The sequence below is a fragment of the Brachyistius frenatus genome, unplaced genomic scaffold (genome assembly GCF_029030835.1).
Source record: "Brachyistius frenatus isolate BFR_SWC_R1_liver_20210118 unplaced genomic scaffold, ASM2903083v1 Contig_83, whole genome shotgun sequence".
Classification (NCBI taxonomy): domain Eukaryota; kingdom Metazoa; phylum Chordata; class Actinopteri; family Embiotocidae; genus Brachyistius; species Brachyistius frenatus.
In genome coordinates this window covers 1338193-1366182 of record NW_027210682.1, presented here as the reverse complement: position 1 = coordinate 1366182, position 27990 = coordinate 1338193, and the positions used below count along the sequence as shown (strand labels likewise).

Sequence of the window (27990 nt, the reverse complement as noted above, 5' to 3'; positions counted from 1 at the left end):
AGACTCCCGTCGCACCGTGCCACCCGGCGTTTAAATCAAACTCACCTTTGTAGAGGCGTAAATATGCCCTCAGATTGGTCTGTCAGGTTGTCTACCGCCCTTAACCCGCCATACGGCAAAACTTTACCCAAAAAACACATTGCGTTGCATTTATGTTTTATTCTTCACGCTTTTGAAAAAAAAAAAAAAACCCAACAACAAAAAAAAAAACCTCGATTTTAATTTGCCTAACGGTTAGCCCAAATTCACAAGGTGGTGTCATTATTATTATTATTATTATTATTACTACCGGACGTGTATATCCTGTGAGACCGAGCCGAGGGTACAGAGCCCTGCAGCTAGCTCCGTCTGTCTGTTACAGACAGCAGCAAACTACCAAATGGGCAAAAGGCTAATGAGCTCGTTAGGTGGGTGCTAAATCAGCTAATTTGCAGGCAAGCAGCGGTATACTTAGAAATGCGTGGACATGTTACAATGGTTGTAAAACGCACACGCTAGCCCAAAACACAAAACAGTTTAAATGAAGTAAAGCAGTAGGTCGTTGTTTGGATTGTTTTTTTTGTTGTTGTTGTTGTTTTTTTTTTTTTTTTTTAGTAGCTCGTTCTAGCTAACGCGGAAGGCATCTCCACAGAGTAATCAATGGTTAGCCTGACGGACACAGTACTGTACTCGTTTTGAAAGGCATTTCCTCCCGAGTAAAAGGATGTCGAAGCGGCTGAGAAACATTGAGGTCTGCGCAGATTGCAGTGTTCCTGGTAAGTACACTCACATCATCCCTTTCTACTGACATTTGGTCCCTCAGTGACCAAAACTGGATTAAATCAGATTATCAGCGCTGGACCTCGCAGCTTCCTTCTTTAAAGATCACTGAGGAGGTTTGCAGTTTACTGTTATTTTCACACAGCAAGTTGTTAGTGTTGTTCATTAATGTTAAGCTTCTTCTTTTTTTTTTAAATTAAATAATGAGGAAAGGATTGTTGATTTGTGTCTTTATAATTATTGCACGGGTGTTAAAGCAGGTTTGTCAAAGCAGAAGTTTCCAGCAAATTTGAATATAATCATCTGTTATGAAATGTTATCCTGGAGCAGCAGGGCAGTGCACTATATAGGCTATCTGTCATACTTGAAGCCCAGTTGGGATGACTGCATCGTCCAGAACAAGTCATGGGTCCATCTCTCTGGTCTCCTGAGGTGGTGTCTTATGGTCTCAAAGTGTCACTGAGCTAAACTAATTGTGTTGATGAAAGAACGACCGCATGGGAGGACTCTTAAAGGCATGGCTGTCTCTTCCACGGATTTATTTTAAAGATTGAACGTTGAAAACTTATTGTAAAAATTACAATTACAGTATACCTCCGAAACCCAAATTTAAGATGGTCTCAGATTCAACCTGTCACCAGTACCTGCAATAATTTTCACTAGATGTATTACTCCAGATGAGACCACTTAATCCTGTGTCCATTATATGACACCAGACTAACAACAGCGTCTTCTTACAGTTCTGTTAGTTCCAAATAGTTTTAGGGATGAGAGAAAAATGTAATTAAGCTTTTACAATCAAATGTGTCTGTGAAAGCTGAACCAAAAAAAAAAAATTTGCTGCAACTGTGTCTGAGGTACTTTCAGAAGTCCCATTTATATAGAACTGACGTGATGTTTTTCGGCAAGCACAGGAAGCAAAACAGGATGCTGAATGAATTGAATGCAGAGTCTCAATGCAGAAGAGGTTTTATTTTTCTATTGTTACACCACAATGTATTATAAATATGCTATACTGTAAATGAAGAACATGCATTGTTTCAAAACATTCGTCTACTTTTTTTTGGCTCGATGAAAAACAACAACAGGTATGCAAAGTATTCCGATCCTTGTCTCTCATCGTGGCATTCAAATTAGTTAACCCTGCGGTCTCCACAGCAGCTGGCCTGGATTGCCCTGCCATGTGGCTGTTGCCAGTTGTTGTGTGTGAATATTTTTAGAGCTTCAAGATGTGGTATTAAATTTAGCAGCACTTGTTGAGGAAAGAGTAAAGGAGGCATGTCAGCACTAACACTCGGGTCTTGGTGGGGAGTTGTTAGAAGGAGAATCTGAAAAGAGTGGACCGGGAGCCGGAATCTGACCGGCAACCCCCGTGCAGCTGCTGCTCCTGCGCCTCAGCTGCTGCTGAAACATTTACTGTCTCCAGTGTCTGTCTTGTCACAGTGCCAGTCACTCTATCTGCTCTGCAGTTTATTGGTTGTTGCAGTGTCACATGAATTTATGGTGTTTTTGGCCATGACAAGTTTGCTGTCAGGAAGAGTCTCGGTACAGATGGAGGACTGTTCAACTCTGTGAAATTTGTACACAATGAAGTTTGCTAAATAGGTCATGGTTAAGTAAACATATTTATTTTGGTCACAGAGTATATGGTAACTTGTAAGTGCCCTCTGTCTCTATTTTTCACAGTATCCCCCTGAATACGCAGCTCTAAAATTCTTCATTTGTCTGTTATTTTCTTTCCCATGGTTTAAAAGAGGAAGCTGCTCTATTGGGAGGTGCTTCAACCTACAACTGTTCACTTCCTTTTTACACAATGCACGGTGTGGTTTCACTTAAGTCTGCACTCGGATAGGCCTTAGATGACTAACTTCAATTTTACAGGCCACAGTATATTATTTGTGTTATGTGTTTATTGTTACATTAACCTAAATAATGCTTTCATTAGCCTGAGCTGGTCACTCGCACTAAGAGGCTTTAAAGGATAAGACTTTCCGTATTCTGTATTTTCCTTTTTGAACTGAAACCAACAATTCGCTAGTTTGTATCTCCGTCGTCTCATCTGTCATCAGCTCCAAGCCTATATTTGATCTCAATAAAGACATCAATTTTAAAATACGTTCAAAATATTAAATGTCTTTTTTTCAAAAGCCGCATTCATTTCTTAAAACAGCTGGGCACATGTTTTGACAAAATGTTACTCAAGCAGGAGGTACGAGTGTATTTGTTCTAATCTGGTGATTAATACGCATTTGGTGCTGGAGTGAATATTTCTGGCAGCAGGATGTAAGTGGAGTTGACAGCAGCATAGGACAACAGAGTGACTCGCCTTTAAAAAAAAAAGAAAAATTCAGAGAGGTCAAGGATTACAACACAAACAATAAACGCTATCAGACTTTGGCTAAACAGGCAGTACTTGTCACTAATATCTATTTAATTATGGATTTCATTTCTTGGGTTTGTTGACAATAATAAACATGTGGAATATCACCAGCTTTTACATGTAAGCACCAAACCAGTTTACGACACCATGAATATGAGATTCTTCGGGTCCCGTGTGTTATGGCGAGAAAAAGAAGAAGTGCGATGTTAACAGCAGCTCATCAACACGCTGAATGGTGCTAAAGAATATGGAGAGAAAGAGAGATGACTTGTCCTACATTTCTAACCATCTCGCCTTTGACTGTCTACAGATAAAACGAGAGCAAATCAAGCCTGTCAGAGCTGGCGGACACGATACTGCACTTTCAGTTGCTCCTCAGTTTGCACCTTTAATCAGGTGTGATTTATCAATTCGATCTGTTCAAGTGTCATGATTTTGACTTTGTGATTTCCTCTTCCCTCTCAGAGCCTCGCTGGGCCTCTGTGAACAGGGGTGTGCTGATCTGCGATGAGTGCTGCAGTGTTCACCGAAGTCTGGGCAGACATAGCTCCCAAGTCCGCCACCTGACGCACACACCATGGCCTCCTACGCAGCTACAGGTAAATAAGCCCAAACCCAAATCACGTGTATTTATATTCACTTGTACTAAGGGTTGTTACATTGTTCTCTGTGTAGTAGTTTATAGTGTTTAGAGACCGAATTGTCTCCCCTGAAATGCATTGAGATAATATTACATTTGCAGACATCTGTATCATGGCAGTTTTAGATTCAGCAGGCCTGTAAGTTTGCTCAAGATAAATGTTGAAGACCAGTTGTACATCAGATCCCGCTGAGGTGTATTGATTTTGTACAAATATAGCAAGTGCTGCTCGGCAAGGGAATTGTTAATAGCCGGTCAGCAGTCTACAGTCTAAATCAATGAGGCACATTTCACAGGTTGCTATTTCATTTCACCCAGATGGTCCAGACATTATACAGCAATGGTGCAAATTCAATATGGGAACACTCCCTTCTGGACCCTGCATCTGTGATGAGTGGAAAACGCAAGCCCATCCCTCAGGACAAACTTCAGTGAGTCATAGTCATTTGAAAATAATTGTGGAGACCTTTTTGTTTGCGAGCAGTTACTTTAATAAGGGGGGAAAAAAAGGACGTATATTTATACTCTGATATGAGCTGCTTGCTCATTCACAGCCTCTCTTGTTTTCTTTTTGAACCTCTATGTTTCATGTTGCTCCCAAAGCCCAAACAAATCAGAGTTTATAAAAGCCAAATATCAAATGCTGGCGTTTGTCCATCGCATGCCATGTCGGGAGGATGACAGCTCGACAGCCAAGGATCTAAGCAAGGTGATTATAGGAGAAAACGGAAACATGTTGCCATACAAACTTTATTGTTACGCTTTATCAAGTCACTATAATATATTTTTTTCAGCAACTTCACTCAAGTGTACGCACAGGTAATCTGGAGACTTGCCTGAGGTTGCTGTCCCTGGGAGCACAAGCAAATTTTTTTCACCCTGTAAGACTTCTATTTTTGAAACCAACACTTTCACGATTGCATTTACTTTTCTGTAGATTTGTACTCGTACTGGTTTGTCATCTTGATCAATTTCATCTCCAGGAAAAAGGAAACACTCCCTTGCACGTAGCTGCAAAGGCAGGACAAGTATCTCAGGCCGAACTGTTAACTGTTTATGGGGCAGATCCTGGAGCACCAGACAGCAATGGCAAAACTCCCATTGACTATGCAAGGTAAGCCTTTATACTCTTTTATAATTCTTACACGAAATATTGTGGTTTTCTAATTGATCTTTTTGAAAGAGTGAAATTGTATTTTTTGATATGTGTCTTTGTAGAGAAGCCGGCCACCATGACCTGGCAGACCGGCTGGTGGAAATTCAGTACGAACTCACTGATCGACTGGCGTTTTACTTGTGTGGGAGAAAAGCAGGTATGCAATGAGAAAGATCTGTAATTGAACTAACTGTGGGCCAAAGAATATGTTCATGTGTGTGGTTTCAACATTATTGGAGAAAAGTGTAGGTATACTTTTCTGTGATCAGCAAGTTACCTGAAAACTAAGTGTCACTTCAAGCCGATTTAAAAAAAAAAACAACTGCTCATTGTATTTAATTTGCCTCATAAATACGGCCCCATGTACATATTTTTTAATTGTTTCCAATAGAAAGTTTCTAAATTCCCTATGCTTTTGTCACTCATGCAGAACCTTTTTGTTGTTCCTTTCAGATCATAGAAACGGCCAGCACTTCATTGTTCCACAACTGGCCGACAGGTAAGAGAGCAGAAGCTGTAAGTCAGCATGATGTATGTCAGCTGTCTTTGAATTAACATTGCCTTACTGAGTGACTTACTGAGCCAACCAAGCGAGGGCAGTGAGGCAGTTATTTACGGTTGTAGTTTTGCAATGAGGCCTGTCTTGACATGCTATTTAAGCTTGCTGCAGTATCTACTGTCTGTGTCAGAAGAAACAGACCCAGTGCCAGGAATTAAAATGTAATCCCAAACAAATGTAATTCTGAGCTCTGATTCCAAACAAACAATAGAGCAGAGGAAAACACTGTAGAACAATCAATGTGCTCTTTCAATTTAAATTATACATCTGATCTTTTTTAATTGCTTTCGATGGATCAGAAACATGTAAGTATTACTCAGAAGAAAGTGTGCATGACCTACAGTGACAATTGATCAGCACATGTTTATAAAAGTTATCCTCTGTTTGCAGCAGTCTAGATTTATCAGAACTGGCAAAGGCAGCAAAGAAGAAACTGCAGTCTGTAAGTACTTTTTAAGTCTTTGATTTTAGAGATTCTCCCCTAACCTACAGTAAGTCTTAGTTTGTTTTCCAAATTTTCATGCAGCTCAGTAATCATTTATTTGAGGAGCTGGCCATGGATGTATACGATGAAGTTGACAGACGCGAGACCGATGCAGGTAAAGTCAAATTAATCCAATGTCCACTGGAGACATCTGGATTGGCCTGACCTCACACTAGTGTCGCAGCTACACTTGCTCCTCTAAACACCACTGATCTAATTCTTAACTTGTTATTTGCAGTGTGGTTAGCCACACAGAATCACAGCACCCTGGTTACGGAGACCACTGTGGTTCCTTTCCTTCCTGTCAATCCAGAGTATTCATCAACACGAAACCAGGCAAGCCAGCTGATCTGATGTCACTGCAAACACTTTATTGTCTCCTTCTGAACACATTTCCTTAGATTAAGTTTGGTTGAATACTGCTGATGTGACTTTGTTTTTCTTATATTAGGGCCGACAGAAACTCGCAAGATTTAATGCACATGAATTTGCAACTCTGGTGATCGACATATTAAGTGATGCTAAGCGAAGACAACAAGGGAATTCAATAGCTAGCCCCAAAGGTGAGTATCTTCATGTCGTTCCATAATCCTATCAACACTGTAGTGTAGCACAGTCAGGCAGTAACTTTTCCACTCTGATTCAAGACAATGTTGAACTCATCCTGAAGAGCATGGCTGTAAGACATTGTAGTGATAGCCAGGACAATGACCAGCCTGACTATGATAGTGTGGCATCTGATGAGGATACAGATCAAGAGCTTCCCTCAAGCAAAGGAGATAGGACCAAGGTATTTAAATGTTACCTTCACAAAATTAAAGTCCCGAAATGCACATTCTCTCTCTTGATGCCTTTACCACTTTGTTTTTACCTTCTCTCTCCAACAGAGTCTGGACTCTGACCTCTCAGATGGCCCTATTACTATGCATGAATACATGGAGGTGAAAAACGCACTCACTGCCTCTGAAGTCAAGATCCAGCAGCTCATGAAAGCCAACAGCAACCTGAGCGATGAGCTGAGGCTGATGCAGAAAAAGGTATCCCCCGCGCTCCACCAATAAGATCACTAACACCGGGGGCCGGTCCGGGGAGGGGAAAGGGGGAGGGAGGGGAGGGGTCCTCTGGTGTGGAGGCCGACCTGTGGGTTGTAATAAGGGCCGAGCTCTCTGTAGCAAGATGCTGTGACACCCTGATGGTCCACCCTCTGTTTAGGCCAGCATGTTCAATGTCAGAGTTTGAATGTAAACTAGAGATTTTTGTGTCTGTTTCTTTGTTGATTTTTAGAATCTCCATTTAATAACAAAAAGTTTGGTCACTTTTTTTTTTTTTTTTTTTGTTAATTGTTTGTTAATGTTGCTAACAAGCATGTTTTAAGAAAAAGCATGACGTAATTGACAGTGGTTTTTAATCCTTTCATAATACATAGTGACTAACTGAAATTGTATGCGTGTGCCTTGCTTCATCACATATACTTTGTTTACTGCATAGAGTGTTTTTGGATGATTTACAGCTGTTGTTTTTGGTAACATCGTTTAGTACGTGTGGGTTCATTCTTTAACATATTTTCTAAGTGGTCACATTTCACAGAAATTTCACAGAACCGATACTCCTCAGCTAGTACTTGAAACACTGTTACACTGAACGGCTGATTAATATATGTTATATGTTAAGTTTGAGATTTGGCTCAAATATAGGTACTGTCCTTCAACTTGAATCATGTTAAACCCAAACTATTTTGGAAGCTACAACTTTTGGCTAAATATGTTAAAGTCATGTAACAGCTACAACTGAGTCACTTGGTTTCACTCGAGGTCATACTCCCTCAATGCAGTTAACTTGTGTTTAAACAGATTATCAACAAATACCACGCTAAGATAAAGATGCAGGAAACGCAGCTTGTCATGATGCATTGTCGTAGTAAAAGTTACAAATGACCATTTCAAAGGGCAGTTGTTTCCCATATTTTGTTTTATATTAAATCTTCAACTTTAATTTGAATCAGAGCCTATATGAAACACTGTCAAGAGTTTAGTAACTAAACCCGACTGAATTCCCTCTTTTACTGACCAGTCCACATTTTTTCTCTATTGAATGTAAGTGGTTGCATTATTTAAGGGCAGTTTATTCTCGACCACATTTTGTTGTTTTTGATCATTCTTGAATGCCTCTTATCTTGTCATAAATCTTGATTCAGTCTGTCTAGACTATAGCTACGTCATCTTTGACTCTAACTGCACCTGTTTTGCTTACCTGCACAACAATCTTTTGCTTGCTTACCACTCGCTTTGCAATTTTTTAGCTGAAGAGAAAACCCCCCCCCAAAACAAATTCATGCAACTCCTGTAAATTCTGGTTCAGACGAACCTTATTTATATGAATTCGTCTCCACCACAGCTGCTAACCCCTTGATGCTGTCATTAAGTAAACTGAATCTGGAGCTGTTCCAATAACAATGATGATGATCAGTTAAGGATATTCAGCATTGTAGATTTTGTTGCAGAATATTTTTTTTTCTTATAGAAAAATCTACTGGGTTACATTTTCCTTTAAGAGCAGTTATGCTCAGCTAAAACTTGTCAAAATATGTCTCTTCTCATAGCCATGAATTTTTCTGATTCGTTGTCATTGAAGCAGCTTCAATTTTTGTGTATGCCATAAAAAGGAAAGGCTTTCAAATTGTGTAATATGTTTTCCACAAAGATGTATTTTGTTCTGACAAATTCAAACCTTGGCAGAGTTAAGCGACTTTAATCGTGCTGACAGTAGCTGACTATCAAATTGTAAGCTATATATATATATAGATATATATATATATATATCTATATATATATATAGAGAGAGAGAAACAGTGGGGTCAAAGCTGAATTGGTGTGCTTTAAAGAACAGATCAGATCAGGGAACAAAGCTTTCTTTGCCGAGAGCGCCTCTTAGTTTGTTGCTGACCGTCTCTTCCAGCTGCAATCTCTGCAAAACGAGAACACGTCTCTCAGGCGGCAGGTCACAACCAATATCTATCAGATCCCCAGCGGTACAGACTACCCTGACCCCTCCAGCCCCTCAGCCCTGAAACGCCGGCAGTCTGCGCGGGCCAGTCGGCCCATGTCTATGTATGAGACCGGCTCAGGCCTGAAGCCCTATCTCCCTAAAGGGGAAACTCCCTACCCAGAGGAGGGTATCCCCACCCTGCAACCCTTCCCACCTCATGTAAGTAAGACCTGTTCCCTGCTCTCCTTTGCCATTTTCCTCTCCACTGCCCTGTTTCCATGACTTTCCCTCATGTCTTCAACCTGTCTGCAAACATTACCCTCTGCACCCCACCCTCCCACCCCCGCCCCCATGTTTTTCCTTTTTCCTCATTTACCGCTGGGTAATTTTATTTTTTTTCTGCATCAGAGACTGAGTCATCAAAAAGCACAATGCTATGCATTTCGATATAGCCAGTCACATCCCATTTTGACCGGTTCAGAAACCTGCGAACCTTATCTGCATTTATCTGTTGTTCACGGGAGTGCTGCCTTTGTTAATCAAAACTTAGTTGTGCAAGATGTTGTTAATATGATACACTCTGAAGGTTTGTACTGTGTTTTATGTTGATGAAGCATTAAAACTACCATACAAATACTCTGTGTTTTTGTAATGCATGATAAATTCACACACTCACTTTACCTTCTCATCCTTTTCGATTCTCTAATTTAATCAAATGAGACATGTATGCAGTTAAAATAGAGCTTATGAATTGTATTTTTCTGTTACTCTTCCCTCGATGAACTACCTACCAGCCTCTTCAGTCATTCCTTTTTTTGAGACACTGTGCTCATAAAGGAAATGAGGAATAAATGTTGGAGGATGATGTATAAAAACAATTCACTCGAATACATTGTACACAGCAAGGATTTGTCTTTGGTTCATCCCTCTGAAATAAGTGAATGCTGAATTTACTGTTCATTTCACAGTTAGTGTTTTCCATCAACTCCACTGTCATTATATACAGTATCTGATTCAGTAACAACTGGCTTGAAGAGACATGCGGGACGTCTACTCTCCATTCCGATTTTTTTTTAGGCTTTTTTTTTTTTTAATAGTTCTTAGTTAAGAAGTCTGTGTCTCAAAATGTGATTTGAACCCTGTCTTTAGACGGAAAAGGGCGCTATTGTGACCACCTCTTCATCCCTCCCCTCATTTCCATCCACCCTGTCTTGGTCGAAGGACGACAGTGCTCAAAAGGTTAAGTACATCCTCACTCCGCCCACGAACCGTGGGGCGCAGCAAATCCACTTGGAGCACATTTCTCCCTGTTCCTCCTCCTCCCCTCGCCTTCCTCTGTCCTCCTTATCTGCCCTGATGCATGAGCCAACCCTCCACTGGCTGCCCTCACCAGCAGACACCTGCCTTCATCATCATCATCCTCATTGCTCTGCTAAACAAGTGGAATTGTGGGGTTTCATAAAAGGCCAAACCTCTGGCTGACTGCTGAATGTTGAGCAAAGAGTTGCGCTTTGTGATGCAGCACCTGCTAATTTTAATCTCTTCTCTCTGTGCTCCAGAAACCTGTGTTAAAAGAGTCTGGCTGTCTAAAGTTTGTTAGGGGGGGGGTTTGATTAAATAAGAATATCACCTGTTTGTAAAAAAAAAAAAAGAGGGAACCAAATTCTGCATTTTGCCAATTTTTTTGTTAAATGAATATTTTATACATATTTAGTTGTTTATCGTTTAATGTGTTTATTATTTACTCTTAGCATAAAGACAAAGTCCTGTTATCCTTCCTCTTAACAAATCCTTGGCTCTCTTCTCCAACAACACCCAAACACTGTGGTGGTCCCGGAGGGATATGCAGTCTAAAAAGATTGATGATCTGTTGAGGCAGATCAGAGACTTATCGAAACATGTATGAGCAGATCACATATTTTAAAGCAAACATAATTGTGCCGAGATGCATTTTGTACTGCATTCAAGAAGAAGATTTTGTTGAGATTCTTGGACAAAGTTTGACAGAGTATGAACATGTTGGACACGATAAGCCTGCTGTGGCATGACTGTCTGTCTGAGCTTCCTGTTTTTAAATGTAGCTTTGAGTCTGATGGTGAATCCGTATAAAGTTACAGTGAACCTCTCGGATCACAGTGAACCCTACAGTATCTGGTGTGAAGATAAGCTGAATAGTGTGTGAGATTTAGTTTCCCGTATAAACTCATCTGAACCCTCCTAAAATAAAGATCCTCTGGGTTTACTTTTTTTTCAGTTTGGAGAATGAGTCATGCTTGTGTGTCATTCCTCTGATGTAATGATTCCAGCCATTTGTCGCTAATTAGTATCGACATTTTCAAGAGTTCAAAAGTTTTCACGCACAAATCAGCATATTGTCACGTGATGTTGATGAAGTCACTTGGAAGATGATACCGGTCACTTTTAAGCAGGTTAGCCCAAGTAATATGTCATGTTGTGGATTAACTATCTGAAATTTGCATCATCCATTTTACTAATCCTATATCCTTTAAATTGATAACGTGCTCTTGCTTCACAGCTTTATTGCCTTTTTGTTATTCAGTCATTTGCTTCACTTATACTTTTTCTATGCTCCACTTTGACATTGTTTTCCTGTTTAATGTTGGCACAGCCAACAGAAAGGAGTACGTTTACCTGGTATGTTTTTGTTGATTAATTTGACACGGTTTGAACCTGGGATTTCACCACAACCGTTTGTGACTTATATCGTCATTAATGTGGCACTTCTTGCACATCAGTTTTTTTGTTGTCCCTCTTCATTTCAGGCCTCAAAGTTAGAGAAGCAAAGCAGCATGCCGGAAAGTGACTATGACAACACATTCAATGAGTCTGAGATGGATGATTCAGGGTAAGAGCGTCACCCAGAATGATAGTTTATACTAAGTCGTTCCCAATGAAAAGAAGTTTTTCTGACCGTTAAATACAAGGGGTGTTCATGTATACTGAAATTATTAAAAACTACAAATAGTAGTTTTGGCAATCTATTTGATTTCTCGTGATGTTCCCTCAGCGGTTTCTGCAGGAAAGGGAGGCTGAGGAGCAGCGGCTGGCTGGGAGAGGGCAGCTCTATCCCTGAGCTGGAAGATCTGGAGAAGGAATCAGACCCGACGCTTCCCAGTACAGAGGACGTCATCCGCAAAACCGAGCAGATCACCAAGAATATCCAGGAGCTGCTGCGAGCTGCTCAGGAGAATAAACATGACAGGTCAGAATGGGAAGACAAAAGGGCCTTTCTTCATCAGTTTCACATCTGAATGTTAGCTCTCATTTCTTTGCTTCCATTTTAAATCGAAAGTTCGTCTTACGTTCATCATTATTTTTTATTTCGATTGTTTGCGTTTATGTCCTGTCGTTTCCCTTTTTATTTCTGCTATTTTCACCCTTCCCCCCCTCCGTCTACTTCCTCTCTTGTGATGTTTTGGTCTGGTCTCCCCATCCCCACACTCCTGTGCACAGACCATGTGAGCGTGAGGGTGTGCGTCGCCTCAGGCACAGCCTGGGATGTTTCAGCACTCTGGTGCCCTGGGCTGAGAAGGCCTCCTCGCCCCTTCAGCCGCTCAGCCTCCGGTCCCCCGACCCCACCTCCTGGTACTCTGGCTTCTGTCCCTGCCTCCCAGGCACAGTTTTATTTTCCTCTCCCTCACACAGTCTCCTCTTCTGTTCGGTCTCACCTGCTAACAAGCTGTCTCTTTTTCTTCGATGTGCCACTGCATGCTTGAACATATTATGTTTAAAACCACTTTATTTAATTTTTTTTTCTTCAAGCACCAACTTTAGTTAGTTAGAAAAGGTAAGTAACATCTGGGCAATGACTTGCATTTTTCAGGTTGATGTTTCTATAGTGTAGCCATAATTTCTAAATACAGAACTGACTAAAGAATAAATTTGTCTTGTGCTTACAATGCTAAAAATGTCTGTTGAATAGCATGTTTTTTTTTTTAATTCATGTTAACCTGAAGTTGAAGATGATGATGCATGGTGTGTTGTGAATTGTAAATAGTACCTTTCTCTATATATCAACTTGCCTATATTTGATCAATATTTGTTTATGGTTATAATTTGTGTAAATGTTTTTTTTAGTTATATTTGTATAATTAAATAATTTTGAGATCTGTGTGAATCTCATCTACAAATCTTTTGCTCCACAGCTTCATGCCCTGCTCAGAAAGAATACATGTGGCTGTAACAGAAATGGCTGCCCTCTTTCCTAAGGTAGGAAAACAACCTTTTATTTTGCTTGGAGACAATGGATCGGTCCAACAGCTATTTCTTCATTTGTTATTTTTGAGGCATCACAAACACAAATACCTGATGTGAATTAACCCCCCTTTCTTTGCACCAATGTACACAAACTTTTGAACATACGCTTTCCATTGGAGTTGATATATATTACCCTTCCTCTGCAGAAGCCTCGCTCGGAGACTGTGAGAGGCTCTCTGCGCTTGTTGACCTCCAGTGCATGTCGGCTTCAGAGCGAGTGCCGGAAGGCGGTGCCTTCAGAAGGCTGCCCGGGACCGGACATGCAGCTGGTCACCCAGCAGGTCATCCAATGTGCTTATGACATTGCCAAAGCCGCCAAGCAGCTTGTCACCATCACCACAAAGGAGAATACCAACTAAGAGCACTTACAGGGCTCCAAAGCCGTCAGCATCTCAGTTTTGTTTTTATATCTATTTTTAATGATTTTCTTGTTTTTTGTATTTGTGGTATATGCATGCGTTGTTTTTTTTTGTTTTTTTAATTATTTATAAATAAGTATTGACAATATTTAAAGACAACATTGGACAAAATCTGAGTGTCAAGGGAGAAACTTTACTGGGGTATATCCAGCTATAATAGTAGCACAATTTCTCTCGAGGTAAAATAATTACCTCCAGCTCTCTTTGTTTGTAGATTACTCTTAAATAATTAAGAGTAGGACTTGCTCCGAGTTACAAAATAACTTCCAGAAGTCTATATTGTCAATACATTGCATTGAGAGAAGTAATTAAGCACAGAACAGTAAATCAATATGATGACACAGGTTAATGTTAGCAGTCCAAAGCCACACATGGATGCTGAAAAGCCATAAATGAGTCGTGAATTCATCGTTATCGGATGCTACTATAAACAGTCTTGTAGGTAAGTGAGCTTCCTCTCATTTATTGCACTGTGTACACATCATCATACTGTAAAGTTTAATATTCAAAGACAAACTGACCATTTAGTTGACTGCCATTAAATGTTGGGAACTTTGTTTCTGCACACTTTGTAGCTCTGCAATGCCAATGTTTGTTGCTATTTATGTGGTCTGTCCCCTGTTCAGGTGCAATCCGGTCTATGGTGCTGTTATTACAGATGTTTATGTGTGCCCATTAGTCAAGCCAATGAATGCAAGTAACACTTGTTCAGGGGCCAAGTTTTATTCTTCACCAGCACCAAGGTGTTGTGGCATGGAGTTATAATGATTTGGTGTTTCTAACAGGCTCCGCAGTGCACTGTTTGCTGCAGTCTTGTGTGCCATTTCACTGTTGGTGGTGTTGAGATACTTAGAGCTAATAGCCAGGCTGTTTGTACGTCCACGTGTTTTGTGCTCTGTTCCGTTGCTGCTGGTTTTGTATTTAATGTGCAACAAATGGGATAGAACTCGACTAGACGTCTCCTGTGTTATTGTTCGACCCGATGTTCATCCTCACAAGTGTTTTCAGAATTCATTTCCATTTTTAAAATCTGATCAAAGTTATGTCCCTCTCTGTGCTTGAATGGAGTGCAGGGAAGTATGTGATGCAGCTGTTAAGCTGCACTTCAGAAAAATAATTATTTTCTAAATAAACTTAATTTATAAATATAGCTTTTCATGGTTTGCCAGATTTTGTTTTCACCTTTCGCTGCCTTTAAGATTAATACAAAATGCTGAATTGATTTGATTGCAAGTTTTATTTTTTTTAAACAAAAAAAAAATGCAAAAAACACATGTACACATCAAACAAACAATATTAAATTAACATCAATATGGCACAATTTATGGCCTACATAACCTACATGAATGTTTGATCCTTTAAAAGGCACCGAAGGACACAAGACATCTGTCTTTAAAGAATAAATATCCCTTACTGATAAAGAGCTCCTGTTTGATGGCATTGTTCATCCTCTCCACACTGACCACAAAAACATTCCATCACAACATGACTTCAGTGTGAGATACAGTAGGTCACTGGTTCAACAAAAATACACTGTCCAGGAACTAAAAGAAAAAAATAGCACTTCATATGATGAGCTCTGAAATTGATTTTTTTTAAGTTGACTGACAACTGAATTTTGTCCCCCCTCTTTCATATTGGACTCGTGTCGGAAAGACAACCTCATGGCTGGTATTGATAGGAAGTGTAGCTGACAAAATAGCGGTTATGATTTACATATGAGCATGTGAATATTGTTTTAAGACAAAAAAAAGATATTAACCAATTCTTTACAGCTAACATACAGAAAAATATACATCTCAAAACTCAGTTTGACCTCAGTCTTGCAGGGAGCTTATGTCCAGGCTGATCGCGGTCTGCTGTGAATCTGAAAGGGACAGTTTCAAGCTTATTTTAACATTAAAGAGCATTTTGGAACTTGGAACATGAACATACAGGAATCAATGTCCAGCAGTTTATCTTTCATCATTTACCTTCTCCTGGTAGCCTTTCTTGGCCATCCTCTGCATCTCGAGCCCCAGCTCCTCCTCCTGGATTCGAAGGGTTTCCCTGTCCTCCTCCTCCTCTTGTTCTATCCTGCACTGCTCCTCCCACTGCTCCTGGTGCTGCTGCTCCACCTACGTATTGTACACACAAACATTTTATTTATTAAAAAAAAAAAAAGCATATAGCCTGATGCTGTGCTGAGTTCAGATGTCTGACAAAAAAAATGGCCATCTACTGCAATTTATTTCAACCTGAGCGTTTATGTCTTGCATCCGTGCTGTCCTGCGGCCCTCCTCTTGCTCCTTCTCCCGCCGTCTGTACTCTCTCTCCAGCTCCAGCTCCTGGATCAGCTCTTCTCGTCTCTTCAGGGATTCCTCTTGAGCCTCACGGTTCTTCTGCATCTTCAGCTCCAGCTGCTGCTGTCGCCCCACAAGCACCTTCCCAAGAAAGAAATACAAGAGATTGTATTCAGTAATCAAGTCTTTTAAATTATATTCAAAGTGTCAAAGTCATTCGAAACTAATTTTACCTCATGCATTAACCGTTCCCGAGCTTTCCTCTCCCTCTCCCACTGAGCCTCTCGGTTCTCCCAAACACGCTGAGCTTCTTCTCTAAAAGAGATGGGATACGATACATTTCAGGAGTAGCGGGAGTCCTTCCCTGTAGAGTCGGAGCGCTCTGAATCTCGGTGCTCACCTGTGTAGGATGTCAAACTCGGCTTCCCTTTCCCGCTCCAGTTGAAGCTGCTCCTCAATCACATGTTTCATCCAGGCAGCATCAGCAATAGCTCGTTCCCTTCGTGCCGTCGCTATCATCCTGTCCTCCTGCTCTCCCTCCAGCAAGGCTGCCAGGATCTTCCGGTCGGCCTCCTGGTGTTCAAAAAGGATTTCAAGGACAATGTCAAACCCCAAACCCCAAAAATGGATAAATGCAATATAGCTTCAGCAGGAGAAGTACATTTACCAGTTCCTCCTGCACTTGCTGGGCTCTCCTCCTCAGCTGAGCTCGATATTGACGGATCAAGAAATGCCTGGTGGAACACAAATCCATTGAGCCCAATGTCTCACTGGAATTATGACACTTGTGATTACTTTCTTGCAGAAAGAACTTCCCTTACCCCATCTCAGACTTTGCTCGCCTTTTCTCTATACTTCTCCTCTCCTCTTCTGTCTTCTCCAGCTCCCACTGCTGGATCAGCAGAGCCTCTTGCTCCTTTTTAAGCTGGGTGGCCTGAATGAAAATAAAACATAAACATGCTCTAAACACGCATCTCCAAAACTCTTCAGCAGAAATAATTTGTTGCATTTCCTGAGTTGAATACCTCTTCCTCTCTCAACCTCAGCTCTTCCATCTGGTTGCGAAGTTCCTCTGCTCTCGTACACTCCTCTGCTTTCTTTTTCTCCTCTGCCTGCTTCATCCTCTGCAGAGCCTCTTTTCTGGTCCTCTCATACTCATTTTCAAAGCGTCTTTTCTCCTTCTGTTCTGCCTCTTCTTTCTGCGTGTTTGACAAGCTGGGTCACTTACAGTATAGTAGGTGTCAAAACTTTTTCAATTATGTACCACATTGAGGAAATTAACCAGAGTAGATTTCAGACTTGATACTGTGCTCACAGAATACGCAATACTAGAATACTGTTTAATTAAAAATGGGGTTTGTTGCATAAATAATTGGTCAGGTAAAAGGATAATGACAAGTTTAATGGCTTGTGCATCTTATGCGTCATCACTGGCTGGAAGGAAGAGTTTTCTTTACAATTTAATCTAAATAAAATTGAGTATCATACTCACCACAAATGTGACAAAGGACATAAAGGTCAGAAACACTTTTCATCATTTATTCAAACACTGGAATGAACAGAAACGGAGCTATTTTTTTTTAAAGCTGTAGATGATTCTCCTACCTGTTTCTTCTCAGATATCTGCTCCTGCCATTTGCTCAAAACATGATTTTTGTGTAATGCTGACTCGACCTGCAGACAGATTAAAAGACCAAGTTGTGACTTGGCCGAGACAGAGATACTGATGAACCTGACCCCTAGTGGAAGGGATACCACAACATTTTATTCTCTTGAGTCAACACTGGACTCAGGTTCACAGAAAGTCATGGAATATCTGCATCACAAGCCCTATAGGGTTCCAGATCAAATGGACATCTTGGGGGGGAAAAGTGTCTGTTTTCTCTACTTGCTGAGCTCTTCAGACAGATGGGGATGGTCACCAGATTCCTGAAGCCGTTAATCACTTCATCAACAGCCAAGCTTTGAGTTATGAGGTTTGACAACTTTTGACTCAATAGTTTAAACTTGCTTACCTCTCGCAGGTCTGAGTTGTTTCTCTTCCAGTGCTCCCTCAGCAGCTCCTGTGCAAGCTTAAGATAATAAAAGACAGAAACAACTGGGATTATACACGCTCACATGACAGAATACCATGACCACTGTTGATAAGGTAATATGATACCAATTCAATGCAACAACCTTTTTTCTTCTTTCCTCTTTTGCCGTTCGAAGCTCTTCAGTTTTCTGCACAAACTGTCTCGCCAATGCACCCCTGTTAGGGACTACTTGCCGGAGCTCTGCCTCCAGCTGGTCTTTCTCCTCTTGAAGCATGGCCCTTAGCCGGTTCCTGCGCTGCTCCAGGCTCACATTTTTTTCCTCCTTCAGTCTCTCTTTATGGTATGCCGACATACTGATGAAAAGTAGAAAAAAAAAAAAAAAATTACTTTGGTAAGCAGCTTCACATGATGTAGACATTACACGCATTAGGGTTTTCCTTTCCGTTATAAGGTGCAGCGCCAGAGCCGTGCTGAGCACCGCCAAATGCAAAATCATGGTGGAGAACATCAGAAAAAACTAAATGACGTTACCCAGATCTTATGTTGTAGTTGTTCCCCAGTGGACTTCTTTAGCAAGATTTGTCTTATAGCTGTTTTGGATGTTGCTTATTTATTATATGCTTTATCTTTTTAAAATGTGTTGGAAAGGTTTACACAGTTATGGTAATAGTAATGGTCAGAAATGAAGTGAAATTCCTTTTTTTTTATTTTTTTTTATGAAAAACATATTTTTTTTCTTAAACTCAGGGAAAACTCTGCACATATACTCATTTAAAATATAGTTGTATAGTCTTATTGTCTGCAGTGTCACCTAATGAGAATCAGCTTTTCTTGTTTCCCGACAGAATCCTTGTAAACCTGTGTTGACTACATGAATAATAATTCACTTAGAGCAATCGTTTGGAAATCATTGTCTCCTTTTAAACCTTTGATTAGTTTCTGTCACTTACATCTGACACAGACCTCATACATGGGATAATTACTTTGTCATTTAGGTGAGGGCAGTCATGAGAGAAATGGTATCATAATACTGCAGTAGATTATGATAATCATATCGATTAACAACTCGAGGACAGAAGGAGGCAGAAAACATAATAAAATATGGTAAATGGTAAGCCCTTGAATGGCGCTTTATCACCTTATCAGTGTCAAAGTGCGTTTACACTGTTTTCCGTTCACCCGTTTATACACACTGATGAGACTGAGCTGCCATGCAAGGTGCCCGACATCAGGAGGACGTTCACACACCGATGGGACGCCATCGGGAGCAGCTTGGGGTTCAAGTGTCTTGCCCAAAGACACTTCGGCATGTGGACAGGAGGAGGCGGATCGAACCACAAACCTTCCGACCCGCCTTTTCCCGCTCTACAGCCTAGAAGGACATACTTTGTTCTTTCGACTTGATGGCTTCATCTTTCTTATGCTTCAGGGACTTCTGTGGTGTGTGTGTGTGTGTGAGAGAGATTAGGAGGGGGTAAATGAACGCGTGTCCGTGTTGGCTGTCGTCACCTTTGCTGGTAGGAGTGGTGGGAGCTCCACACCGCCTGTCTCCGGCTGCGGACGTTCTGCTCTCTGAAGTACTGAGCATGCAACGCCCACTGTTGCCGCCACCGGGCCTCCTGTTCCCGCTGCCGGGCCAGCTGTCCGGCCAGCTGACGGGACCGACTGGGCACATGGGCCGAGAAAATCGGCAGAGCCATGGACCTGAATCACAGGTAACACAATACACAGCGAAAACAGTCATCCTCCAACCAAACCCTCACTAACTTTGCTTGTTTTTTTGTTTTTTTCCAGTAAATCGGCTGAATAAACGCTACCGTAACCGAACATAATTTGTGTTAAAACGACGCTGAAAAGAACTCATTTAGATGAAAATATGAAGTATTCGTTTACCTTTGTCTCTCTGCTAATGCTATATAGCCAGTATGTTTTGCCCCTGAAATGTTTGTTATTTTAGGGGCCAACAAAGAACGAAAAATAGGTCTCACTCCCCAGCAATATTTAACGCATATATGCACGTTGTAGCTCTACAAATAATACCTACTCAGCCTTTCGGTGGTACGGTGGATAGTCTTCTCTGGGGGTTTATTAAAAATCAGTCGACGTTTTGCCTTTCCATGTCGAAAACTAACCTTTTTTCAACCCTCCAGTTTTCCTTAGTTACCGAATCACTTCCTAGTTACTCCCCCGCTACGGGGTGAATTAAAGGTCAAAACTACTTACGGATGGAAACGCGAAACGAATTCTTTTCAATCATAGCCAACAAAAAGTTTTCATTTCTAACTATAAACATTACTTTCATTATAATCAGTAATTTATTGGATACCTTATATACCGTTTTCAATGAACTTCAATAGAAAGCCAAATTGGAAAATATAACAGTTGGGCGTAGTAATTGATGATGTAACTTGACATTGATTTGTGATTTAGGCTAAATTTCTCTCTCAGCTATTATAATTAAATTATTATTATTATTATTAGCAATAATAATAACCACTGTGTGTTGTTTTTGATTATTATGGCACAATATGAGACAGCTAAAAGGCTGTAGAATCTGGTTCCAAACATTGAATCACTGCTTACACTTTTTCTGGGATTCAAATTAAATAATTAAAAAATATATAAATAAATTCGAATAAATGTAACTAAGAGGATACTCCTCAAAACTCCATTAGTTGGCAGTAAAGTGAAGTATTTAATTAAACGCAGAGCAATACCAGTGTCAGCTGATAGAGCACATCAGGTGCTGTTCTTGTGTTAGATAGATAGATAGATAGATAGATAGATAGATAGATAGATAGATAGATAGATAGATAGATAGATAGATAGATAGATAGATAGATAGATAGATAGATAGATAGATAGATAGATAGATAGATAGATAGATAGATAGATAGATAGATAGATAGATAGATAGATACTTTATTAATCCCACAAGGGGAATTATTTTCGCTACAGCAGCATTATAGATATAGGGAAAGCAATAAAACAACAGAGTAAAAAATATTAAATATAAAAATTAACAATATATACAATAAAATAGAATACTATTAAATTATACTAACTACATAATAGTGCAAGGATTTAAACAAACAAGAAAACAAACAACCAACGGTGTTATTGTTGGGTGATTGATTTGACCAGAAGTGAGTTATTGTACAGTCTTATCGCAGCGGGCAGGAATGATCTCCTGTATCTGCCCTTGTGACAGCGGAGCTGGACGAGTCTTTTGGAGAACGTGCTCCGCTGTCCCTGCAGAAGGTGTAGTGCAGTAGTGTCCTCCTCTTCACCACCTTTTCCAGACTGTCCAGTTTGCAGCCAATTATGGAGCATGCTTTCTTAACCTGTTTGTTAAGTCTGCTGGTGTCGCCGGCTCCAATGCTGCCCCCCCAGCAGACTACGGAGAAGTACAGTTCACTGGCCACAACAAGACTGGTAGAACATCTCCAACATCTTGCTGCACACATTGAATGATCGATGTTTCCTCAAGAAAAAGAGTCGACTCATCCCCTTCTTGTAGACAGCGTTGATGTTGGTCTTCCAGCTCAGTCTTTTGCCGATGGAGACACCCGGGTACTTGTACTCCTCCACCATGTCCACATGCTCTCCCAGAACTCTCGGTTTGTTCTGGACTTCAGTTCTTCCTCCGCGCCGTTTATCGGCCACTTTACCAGACAAGCGGCGATTGGAGCTGACGGCTGTGTGTGTGTGTGTGTGTGTGTGTGTGTGTGTGTGTGTGTGTGTGTGTGTGTGTGTGTGTGTGTGTGTGTGTGTGTGTGTGTGAGAGAGAGAGAGAGAGAGAGAGAGAGAGAGGTGGTTCTCCTCTTCTGGTGTCACAGTGAATTCACAGAGGAGGGTTGACAGCCTGTTGCCATCATTTCAGAGGTAAGACTGTGTCGGGGCTAACGAGATGGCTCTGTTAATGGAGCACCAGTTCAGACAGATGCCAGCTGACAGGCAGGTGGAAACAAGACCGTTTCTGGAGGCTGTGTCTTACCTTCCACCCTTTTTTGGTAAGTAAAGTTTTCACAGTGTGACACCGTAGACACCATGTTGACATTCCTGTATGGAAGTCATGTAAAAATAAATATGAAAAATTATTCTAAGATGTCAGACACTGCAGAAAAAGTGGGGTTTTCTAAACACATGTATAGTTATAGGGCTTATTACGACTGACTTCACAGAGGCTTACAGTAGGCCAGGATATGGCACTAAGTGAGTGATATAGTTTCTGTATTTTTAAATAATGTATAATTCAAGTCCTGCTGTTAACAGAAAGCATAAAGAATGCAGGGTTTGTTTCAAAATTGGCCCCTTGCAATGGCACTTTTCCTCTGTTGTAAAGTTTTCTTGTTGAACTTCAATTATTAAAAGACAAAACTTGTACTCAGGACAAATCTGTCTCAAAACTTCCATGAGGCGCAACAAAATGATGTCGGTCTTTCCAAATGATAATCTTTTTTGGATCGTATTTCTCTCCATCAAGCTGTCCACAATCCTTTAGCATGCATAATTTAATCCACTGGCCTGGATTTTAAGTTGTGAAAATTGATTAGGACGGTGTTGAGTTCCCCTTGCCCATTCACCAGTGGCATGGTGCACCCGGGCATCTTTGTGCGACTTCATTCTGTATTAATATGCCAGTCCCTCTATTGAATTTGCCATGTGAAACCCTTGAGATGAACCAAGTCTGATGTTGATATTAAGCGCTTTCCGCCTTGTCACCATTGTTTTTCCTGACCTAGAAATTTCTGTGCCAACTTTCCTACAGGCCATTAAAGTCCTGCATTCTCATTCACACAGGTGTTTAAATGATTTTGCCTAATTAGATTTCTTCTGGCCTGTGTGGACAGTATGTGATTGACTCTCTCACTCTCCTGTTAGTTTTGTTCTACCTGTCATAGCTGTGTATATTTATTTCAATGAATATTGTAAGTATAAGTAGGCCCGCTTTTATGACTTCAGCAAACCCCTATTGTGGCTCTGGCCCAACATCAACCCGAGAGGAGGACTAATTGGGATGTAATCTTATTTAGAAGTTTAGTTTTCGTTTGATTAGCCATCTATAGTTTCCACAAGTGCTGTATATTTATAACAAAAGCCTTTATACTGTGAGGAGAGTGGAAAATGTACAGAGAGCCATACAAACGGAGGACGTCTCTGAAACAGGATACGCTACCATCAGTGTTGTGGCGATGCATCACATCGGCACAATGGAGTGGATTTAGTCATGAGTAGTCTCCACTAACAGCTCAGGGGCTGAAAGCTGTCTGCTGTGTCAGCGGGTCAACCGGGAGCCGTGTGTGGTCGGGACTCGAGACCTCTCATTGTTCACAGTCCTGCCATCAAACGCTCACGTCCTCTAGTAACCTAATTAAAGGACACCAAATGACAATACAATGATGATGTGGCTTTGGAAACAGAACATACTGAAAGGCATAATTCACGTGGATTTGCTTTTCCTTCCAGGATCATAGTGTTATTGTAAACCGCAAGATAGTTTTAAGCACTTATGTGAACTTTGTTACCACTGGATCTTTTTCACAGCAGACATTTTGACTTGTCATTGCAGATAAACCACAGGTGAAACAGGCGTGAAACACTCAATCAGAGAGGCCACCAAAACACAAATGTTGTTAACAATATTAATACTGTGAACAGTATTTTCACATGACTTAACTAAAGTGGTATTATACGTAATGGAAATTGAATAAAATATATAGATCCAGGATTCAATTTAATAGCTACACAATTTCATCAGTTTGAGAAATTTAGAATGCTTTGTGCAGCATTTTGTTTTACATATTTTTTAAAGAGAGAACTAGCAAACAGTATCTGAATGAATCGGTCAAGAGCTTTGTGACCCAGTTTACTGTATAGGGATTTACAAATATAACAATATTATTGTAATCCTAATGACGTACCTACTAAATATTGTAGTTAAGATTTAAATTAATTTATTTTTTGTAATGATGATGAGTTTTAAAATTAATCTTTATTCATGATTGAAAATGTAGGAATCTCTTCAAATCAGGCATGTCTACTTCATTTTAAGGATTAACTGATTCGATTTTGGAGGTCAAAGGTCAAGGTCACTGTGTCCTCATATGTCCCATCCGTCCGTCTCATTCTTCTGAATCTGATGCCATAACTAAGGAACGGTCATATTTCACATTTGTTCAGATGCTGAATTGGTGACACTATTCTTGGGTGTCCACTTTGAACCTGTAGTGATTGTTTAGATCTTCTGTGTTTTTAGGTTGAAGATGTGTGTGAAACATCCATGTTGTGAAGATTGTAGTTTCTTAACATCAACGTCTATATTTGAAGAATTGTCTCCTGTCATGGCTTCAACTTTGTGTTACTGGTCAAATTCCTTCAAAGTCTTCACTGCATAGCTATATTTCAATAAGGAGAGATCATTAAGAGTGGAAATGATTTATTGAAGTAATGACAGTTTGACTTATAAGTTTGGCGGTTAGACACCGACGATGAGAGGTCACTTTTTGGAGTAATGTCCTAAATGGATGTAGGAGATAGGACAGGACCCCCCGGAGCCTAGATGCTGGAGGTGGTTGAGTGGAGTATGCAGAGTTTGAAATTTGTGTTAATGTCACGCCAAATGATAACATAAGACATATTAGGGCACTTAAGGAACCCAACAAATCCCACATGAGCGGCAGCTGGGAGGAAAAAAACTCCCTTTTAAAGGAAGAAAAACCTCCAACAGAGGGAAGGAAAAACTCCCTTTTTCAGGAAGAACCGAACCAGGCTCAGAGGTGAGCGGTCATCTGCCTTGACCGGTTGGGGGGAAGGAGATCAGGGTTGACTGATGTGAACTTCCGTGGAGATTCCCAGGAAAACCAGATGAATCAGGTGGTGATGGAGAGAAGGAGGGTTGCGCATCAGGAGGTCTGAAAGGCAGAATGACAGAATTACGATGATATTTGAAGAACAGGGATGACAACTGATTGGACAGCATGGGAAAGCGGAAGTGATGATGAATATAACACAACAGGATTAATTCACAGAGGTGGAATTAATACCATGACGCGAGGTTAGAGATCTTCCTGATTGAACTTACGTAAAAACTTTCTTATAGGAGTCTGGACAGACATGGATATAAACTGCATTTTGACTGGTTGGTAGAGCCATACAACCGTACTCACGTCAAGAAGCTCTGAAAAATGCTCATATTCTCATATGAGCTCAGTAGTTTTTCTTTATATCTGTCTTGTGTCCAGGTTTTGATTCCTTAAATTCTCAGTCACACCCTGTGTAAATATTCCTTTCCAGACTGCCTTGGCTCCACTATTTTTGCACCAATCAAGGCTGACATAACTGGTAACATCACAGTACGTATTATTACTCATTTATATTAGGTAATTCTGTCCCTTCTACTCAATAACATTATAATACAACAATATGTACTGTTTTGCCAAATAGAAAATCAAGGCCGTTTATGATACCAACCCTGCTCGGTACAAGACACTCCAGCTGATGGTGGAGGCTGAGAAGGAAATGCATGGAGGAGAGTGGCCCAAAGTTGGAGCAACATTGGCACTCATGTGGCTAAAAAGGTCTGAGAACTTTTCCATTTCAGGTTTTACAGACGGTTGCGTTGTTTGTGTTTAGTCCATTTGAGAAATCCATATCACTGTCTTCTTTTTTTTGCAGGGGTCTAAAGTTTATCCAGATTTTTCTTCAGAGCCTCGTGGATGGTGAAAAGGATGACAACAACCCACACCTCATTCGAGTCAATGTCACCAAAGCCTATGAAATAGCACTCAAAAAGTACCATGGCTGGTTGGTGCAACAGCTCCTCAAGGTGAGTTCAGAGCTGCAACACATATCTTTAATAAGAGATTTATGTCTTTGAGAATTGTGTGTGAATTTGGCATTTGTATCTGTTCTTTTAGGCAGCTGTTTTTGCTGCTCCATATAAGTCAGATTTCCTGAAGGCCATCTCCAAGGGTCGGGAGGTCAAGGAAGAAGAATGTTTGGAAAAAATCAGAAAATTCCTAATCAACTTCTCTGTCACTGTTGATGCTATTTACGAGATGTACAGTAAGATGAATGCTGATCTTGACTAAGCAGTGTGACTGCAAGACGTTCAGTGAGCCACTTCCGTTTACAAAGTCCTTTACATTCTGCAGTCTACATGACATGGCTCCTTCAGGTCATCTGACAGCTCTCATTGGGAGATTGTATTTATAATATTCTGTCGTCACCCGTCAAATATTTGTGCACTTTTAATTGTCTGTGTGCCTGTTTTGGCTTTCTCTGTATGCCTTTTCCTGACTGTTGTGTAGGAAGATTTCCAAAGCAACTGTAGATTTGAACTCTGAATGTCTTTACTCTCCATTTGAAGAGTCATGTCACCTTATATATCTTCAGATATATATGTGGATAATTAAAAGTATTGTCACAAATTAATGAAAAGAATCAAAGCGCAACTGAAACAGCAACAAAATTGTTATAAAAGCATTGAGTAAATGAGTGAGATGTCTGATTTTGATAAGTTTATTATGTATAGACAATAATATATATGAAATATAGGGCTATATTTTGAAGTAAACGGATCAAAATTCAAAAGACCCTCATTTTTCATCTTATCCAACAAATTCTGTATGACTGTCCATGAATTCTGTGGATTTTAAGTTTTTACTTTTAAATAAGCATTTTACATAATATTACTTTACATTGTACTAAGTTAATTAATATCCTCATAAGTTATTTAAAACATAACCAGTTTAACCAGTATCATGAGTTACAGTGTTTGATTTCCTCCATCACGTGTTGGATAGATTTTTTTTTTTGTGGCATATATTTTCTAATAGCTCACAAAATCCTTGTATGAATGCTGTTGTAAATGGCCTCTAAAATATAACACCTGTTTGTGCCTTAAGCTTGAGATATGGCTCATTTAAGTGAACAAGTCAGCTTTTCTGCATTTAATAATTTATATTTTTTTATACATGCCACCTTGTAAATCAGGCAGGCTAATTGAGAAATACATGTTAATTATTACTAAAGGTCAGCTCTGTCTATAATATACTTATCTGCTATGCAGGACGCCCATATCTTTGTATGCTTCATTAGTACTCTGTGGTTTTCAGTTCACTCTTCTCTCAGGTGTTTACATAAGACTGAATGTGTATTTTTCTTCAAACCTCATTGTAGAGCGAAGACAACGTTTTTCATAACCATCTTCTCTCAATGGTTTATTGAGAGGATTGGTTCAGCTAAATGTTAAATGTGATATTTATGGAAAAAAATGCTTGTCTGATGTCTATTGTGGCATCATGTTGCAGTGTGTGTACAGTGCAAAAATAACAAATCTTGTACTTTCACTTCATGTAGTAAAAATAATAACAAATCATGTGTTCAGCAATGAAATTATTTATTTTTTCTTTAATGTGTCTTAATTTATTTGTTATACATCTTTACATATTTCCTTTGTGTTTTCTGTTGCTCAGTATGTTTATGCCTCTGTCCTCTGCATCAGTGCAATTTTGAGATTCTATGATTTTTGTTTTCTGCTGTATTTATACTCAATATTTCTTCTACTTTCAAAAGTAGCTTTTGTACTTTTTATTCCACTAAAACTAAAACTCCAGTTATTTATTACTTTGAAGACTAGCATTTTACATAAAATATGAAATCTCATAAAATGCAATGCATTGTTCTCAAATAAAATAAATAACAGTGTATAAAACAATGAAAATTATCTTTTTGACCACCTGCAACATTAAAATGCTGTTTATATATTTGTGCTTCAGTCACTGAGGCAAATTTGTTACTTTTGATATTTCAATATACTTTTCTAATATTTCTGTTATTCTGTTTGCATTAAAATGAAGAATGGACTTTTGTTTATAATTTAATATTATATAATTAAATTTCTACTTTTACAATGAGATCAGTACTTGAGCCTACTCAGCTTAATGCTTTCTTGCACTATGTAGGGGTCAGTGGAATCAACTAGTTAATATTTTACAATAGAATAGCT

General features: G+C 39.9%; 3 protein-coding genes across 9 annotated transcripts; 2 read left to right on the top strand and 1 right to left on the bottom strand.

Moving 5' to 3' along the window:
* The first annotated feature begins 565 nt into the window (after window positions 1–565).
* On the top strand, window positions 566–14882 carry git2a (G protein-coupled receptor kinase interacting ArfGAP 2a). Of its 5 annotated transcripts, XM_069709520.1 has the most exons (21): window positions 566–755; window positions 3605–3738; window positions 4098–4210; window positions 4383–4488; window positions 4574–4660; window positions 4763–4893; window positions 4998–5092; window positions 5389–5434; window positions 5885–5936; window positions 6021–6093; window positions 6217–6314; window positions 6430–6541; window positions 6626–6768; window positions 6866–7015; window positions 8934–9182; window positions 11747–11829; window positions 11992–12186; window positions 12277–12279; window positions 12438–12569; window positions 13130–13193; window positions 13388–14882. In XM_069709520.1, exons 1-21 carry the CDS (start codon window positions 704–706, stop codon window positions 13598–13600), a joined length of 2331 nt encoding a protein of 776 aa, XP_069565621.1. In that variant the 5' UTR covers window positions 566–703; the 3' UTR covers window positions 13601–14882. The 5 variants fall into 5 exon arrangements, with proteins under 5 accessions (XP_069565621.1, XP_069565618.1, XP_069565617.1 ...); XM_069709517.1 differs by lacking the exons at window positions 12277–12279; window positions 12438–12569 and adding an exon at window positions 10113–10202; XM_069709516.1 differs by lacking the exons at window positions 12277–12279; window positions 12438–12569 and adding an exon at window positions 10113–10202 and having other exon boundaries at window positions 5997–6093.
* Window positions 14879–20172, bottom strand: tchp (trichoplein, keratin filament binding). Of its 3 annotated transcripts, none has more exons than XM_069709524.1 (13): window positions 19872–20172; window positions 19488–19682; window positions 18121–18331; window positions 17958–18014; window positions 17548–17616; window positions 16968–17141; window positions 16764–16876; window positions 16610–16676; window positions 16343–16515; window positions 16176–16257; window positions 15898–16083; window positions 15634–15777; window positions 14879–15527 (listed from the first exon to the last, which is right to left on the bottom strand). In XM_069709524.1, the coding sequence occupies exons 2-13, from the start codon at window positions 19676–19678 to the stop codon at window positions 15495–15497; spliced, it is 1500 nt and encodes a 499-aa protein (XP_069565625.1). In that variant the 5' UTR covers window positions 19679–19682; window positions 19872–20172; the 3' UTR covers window positions 14879–15494. The 3 variants fall into 3 exon arrangements, with proteins under 3 accessions (XP_069565625.1, XP_069565626.1, XP_069565627.1); XM_069709525.1 differs by having other exon boundaries at window positions 20023–20172; XM_069709526.1 differs by having other exon boundaries at window positions 20019–20030.
* Window positions 19660–27483, top strand: gltpa (glycolipid transfer protein a). The gene is made up of 6 exons (XM_069709527.1): window positions 19660–19693; window positions 21862–21991; window positions 25275–25333; window positions 25425–25558; window positions 25656–25806; window positions 25898–27483. The coding sequence occupies exons 2-6, from the start codon at window positions 21889–21891 to the stop codon at window positions 26069–26071; spliced, it is 621 nt and encodes a 206-aa protein (XP_069565628.1). The 5' UTR covers window positions 19660–19693; window positions 21862–21888; the 3' UTR covers window positions 26072–27483.
* The last annotated feature ends 507 nt before the right edge of the window (window positions 27484–27990 follow it).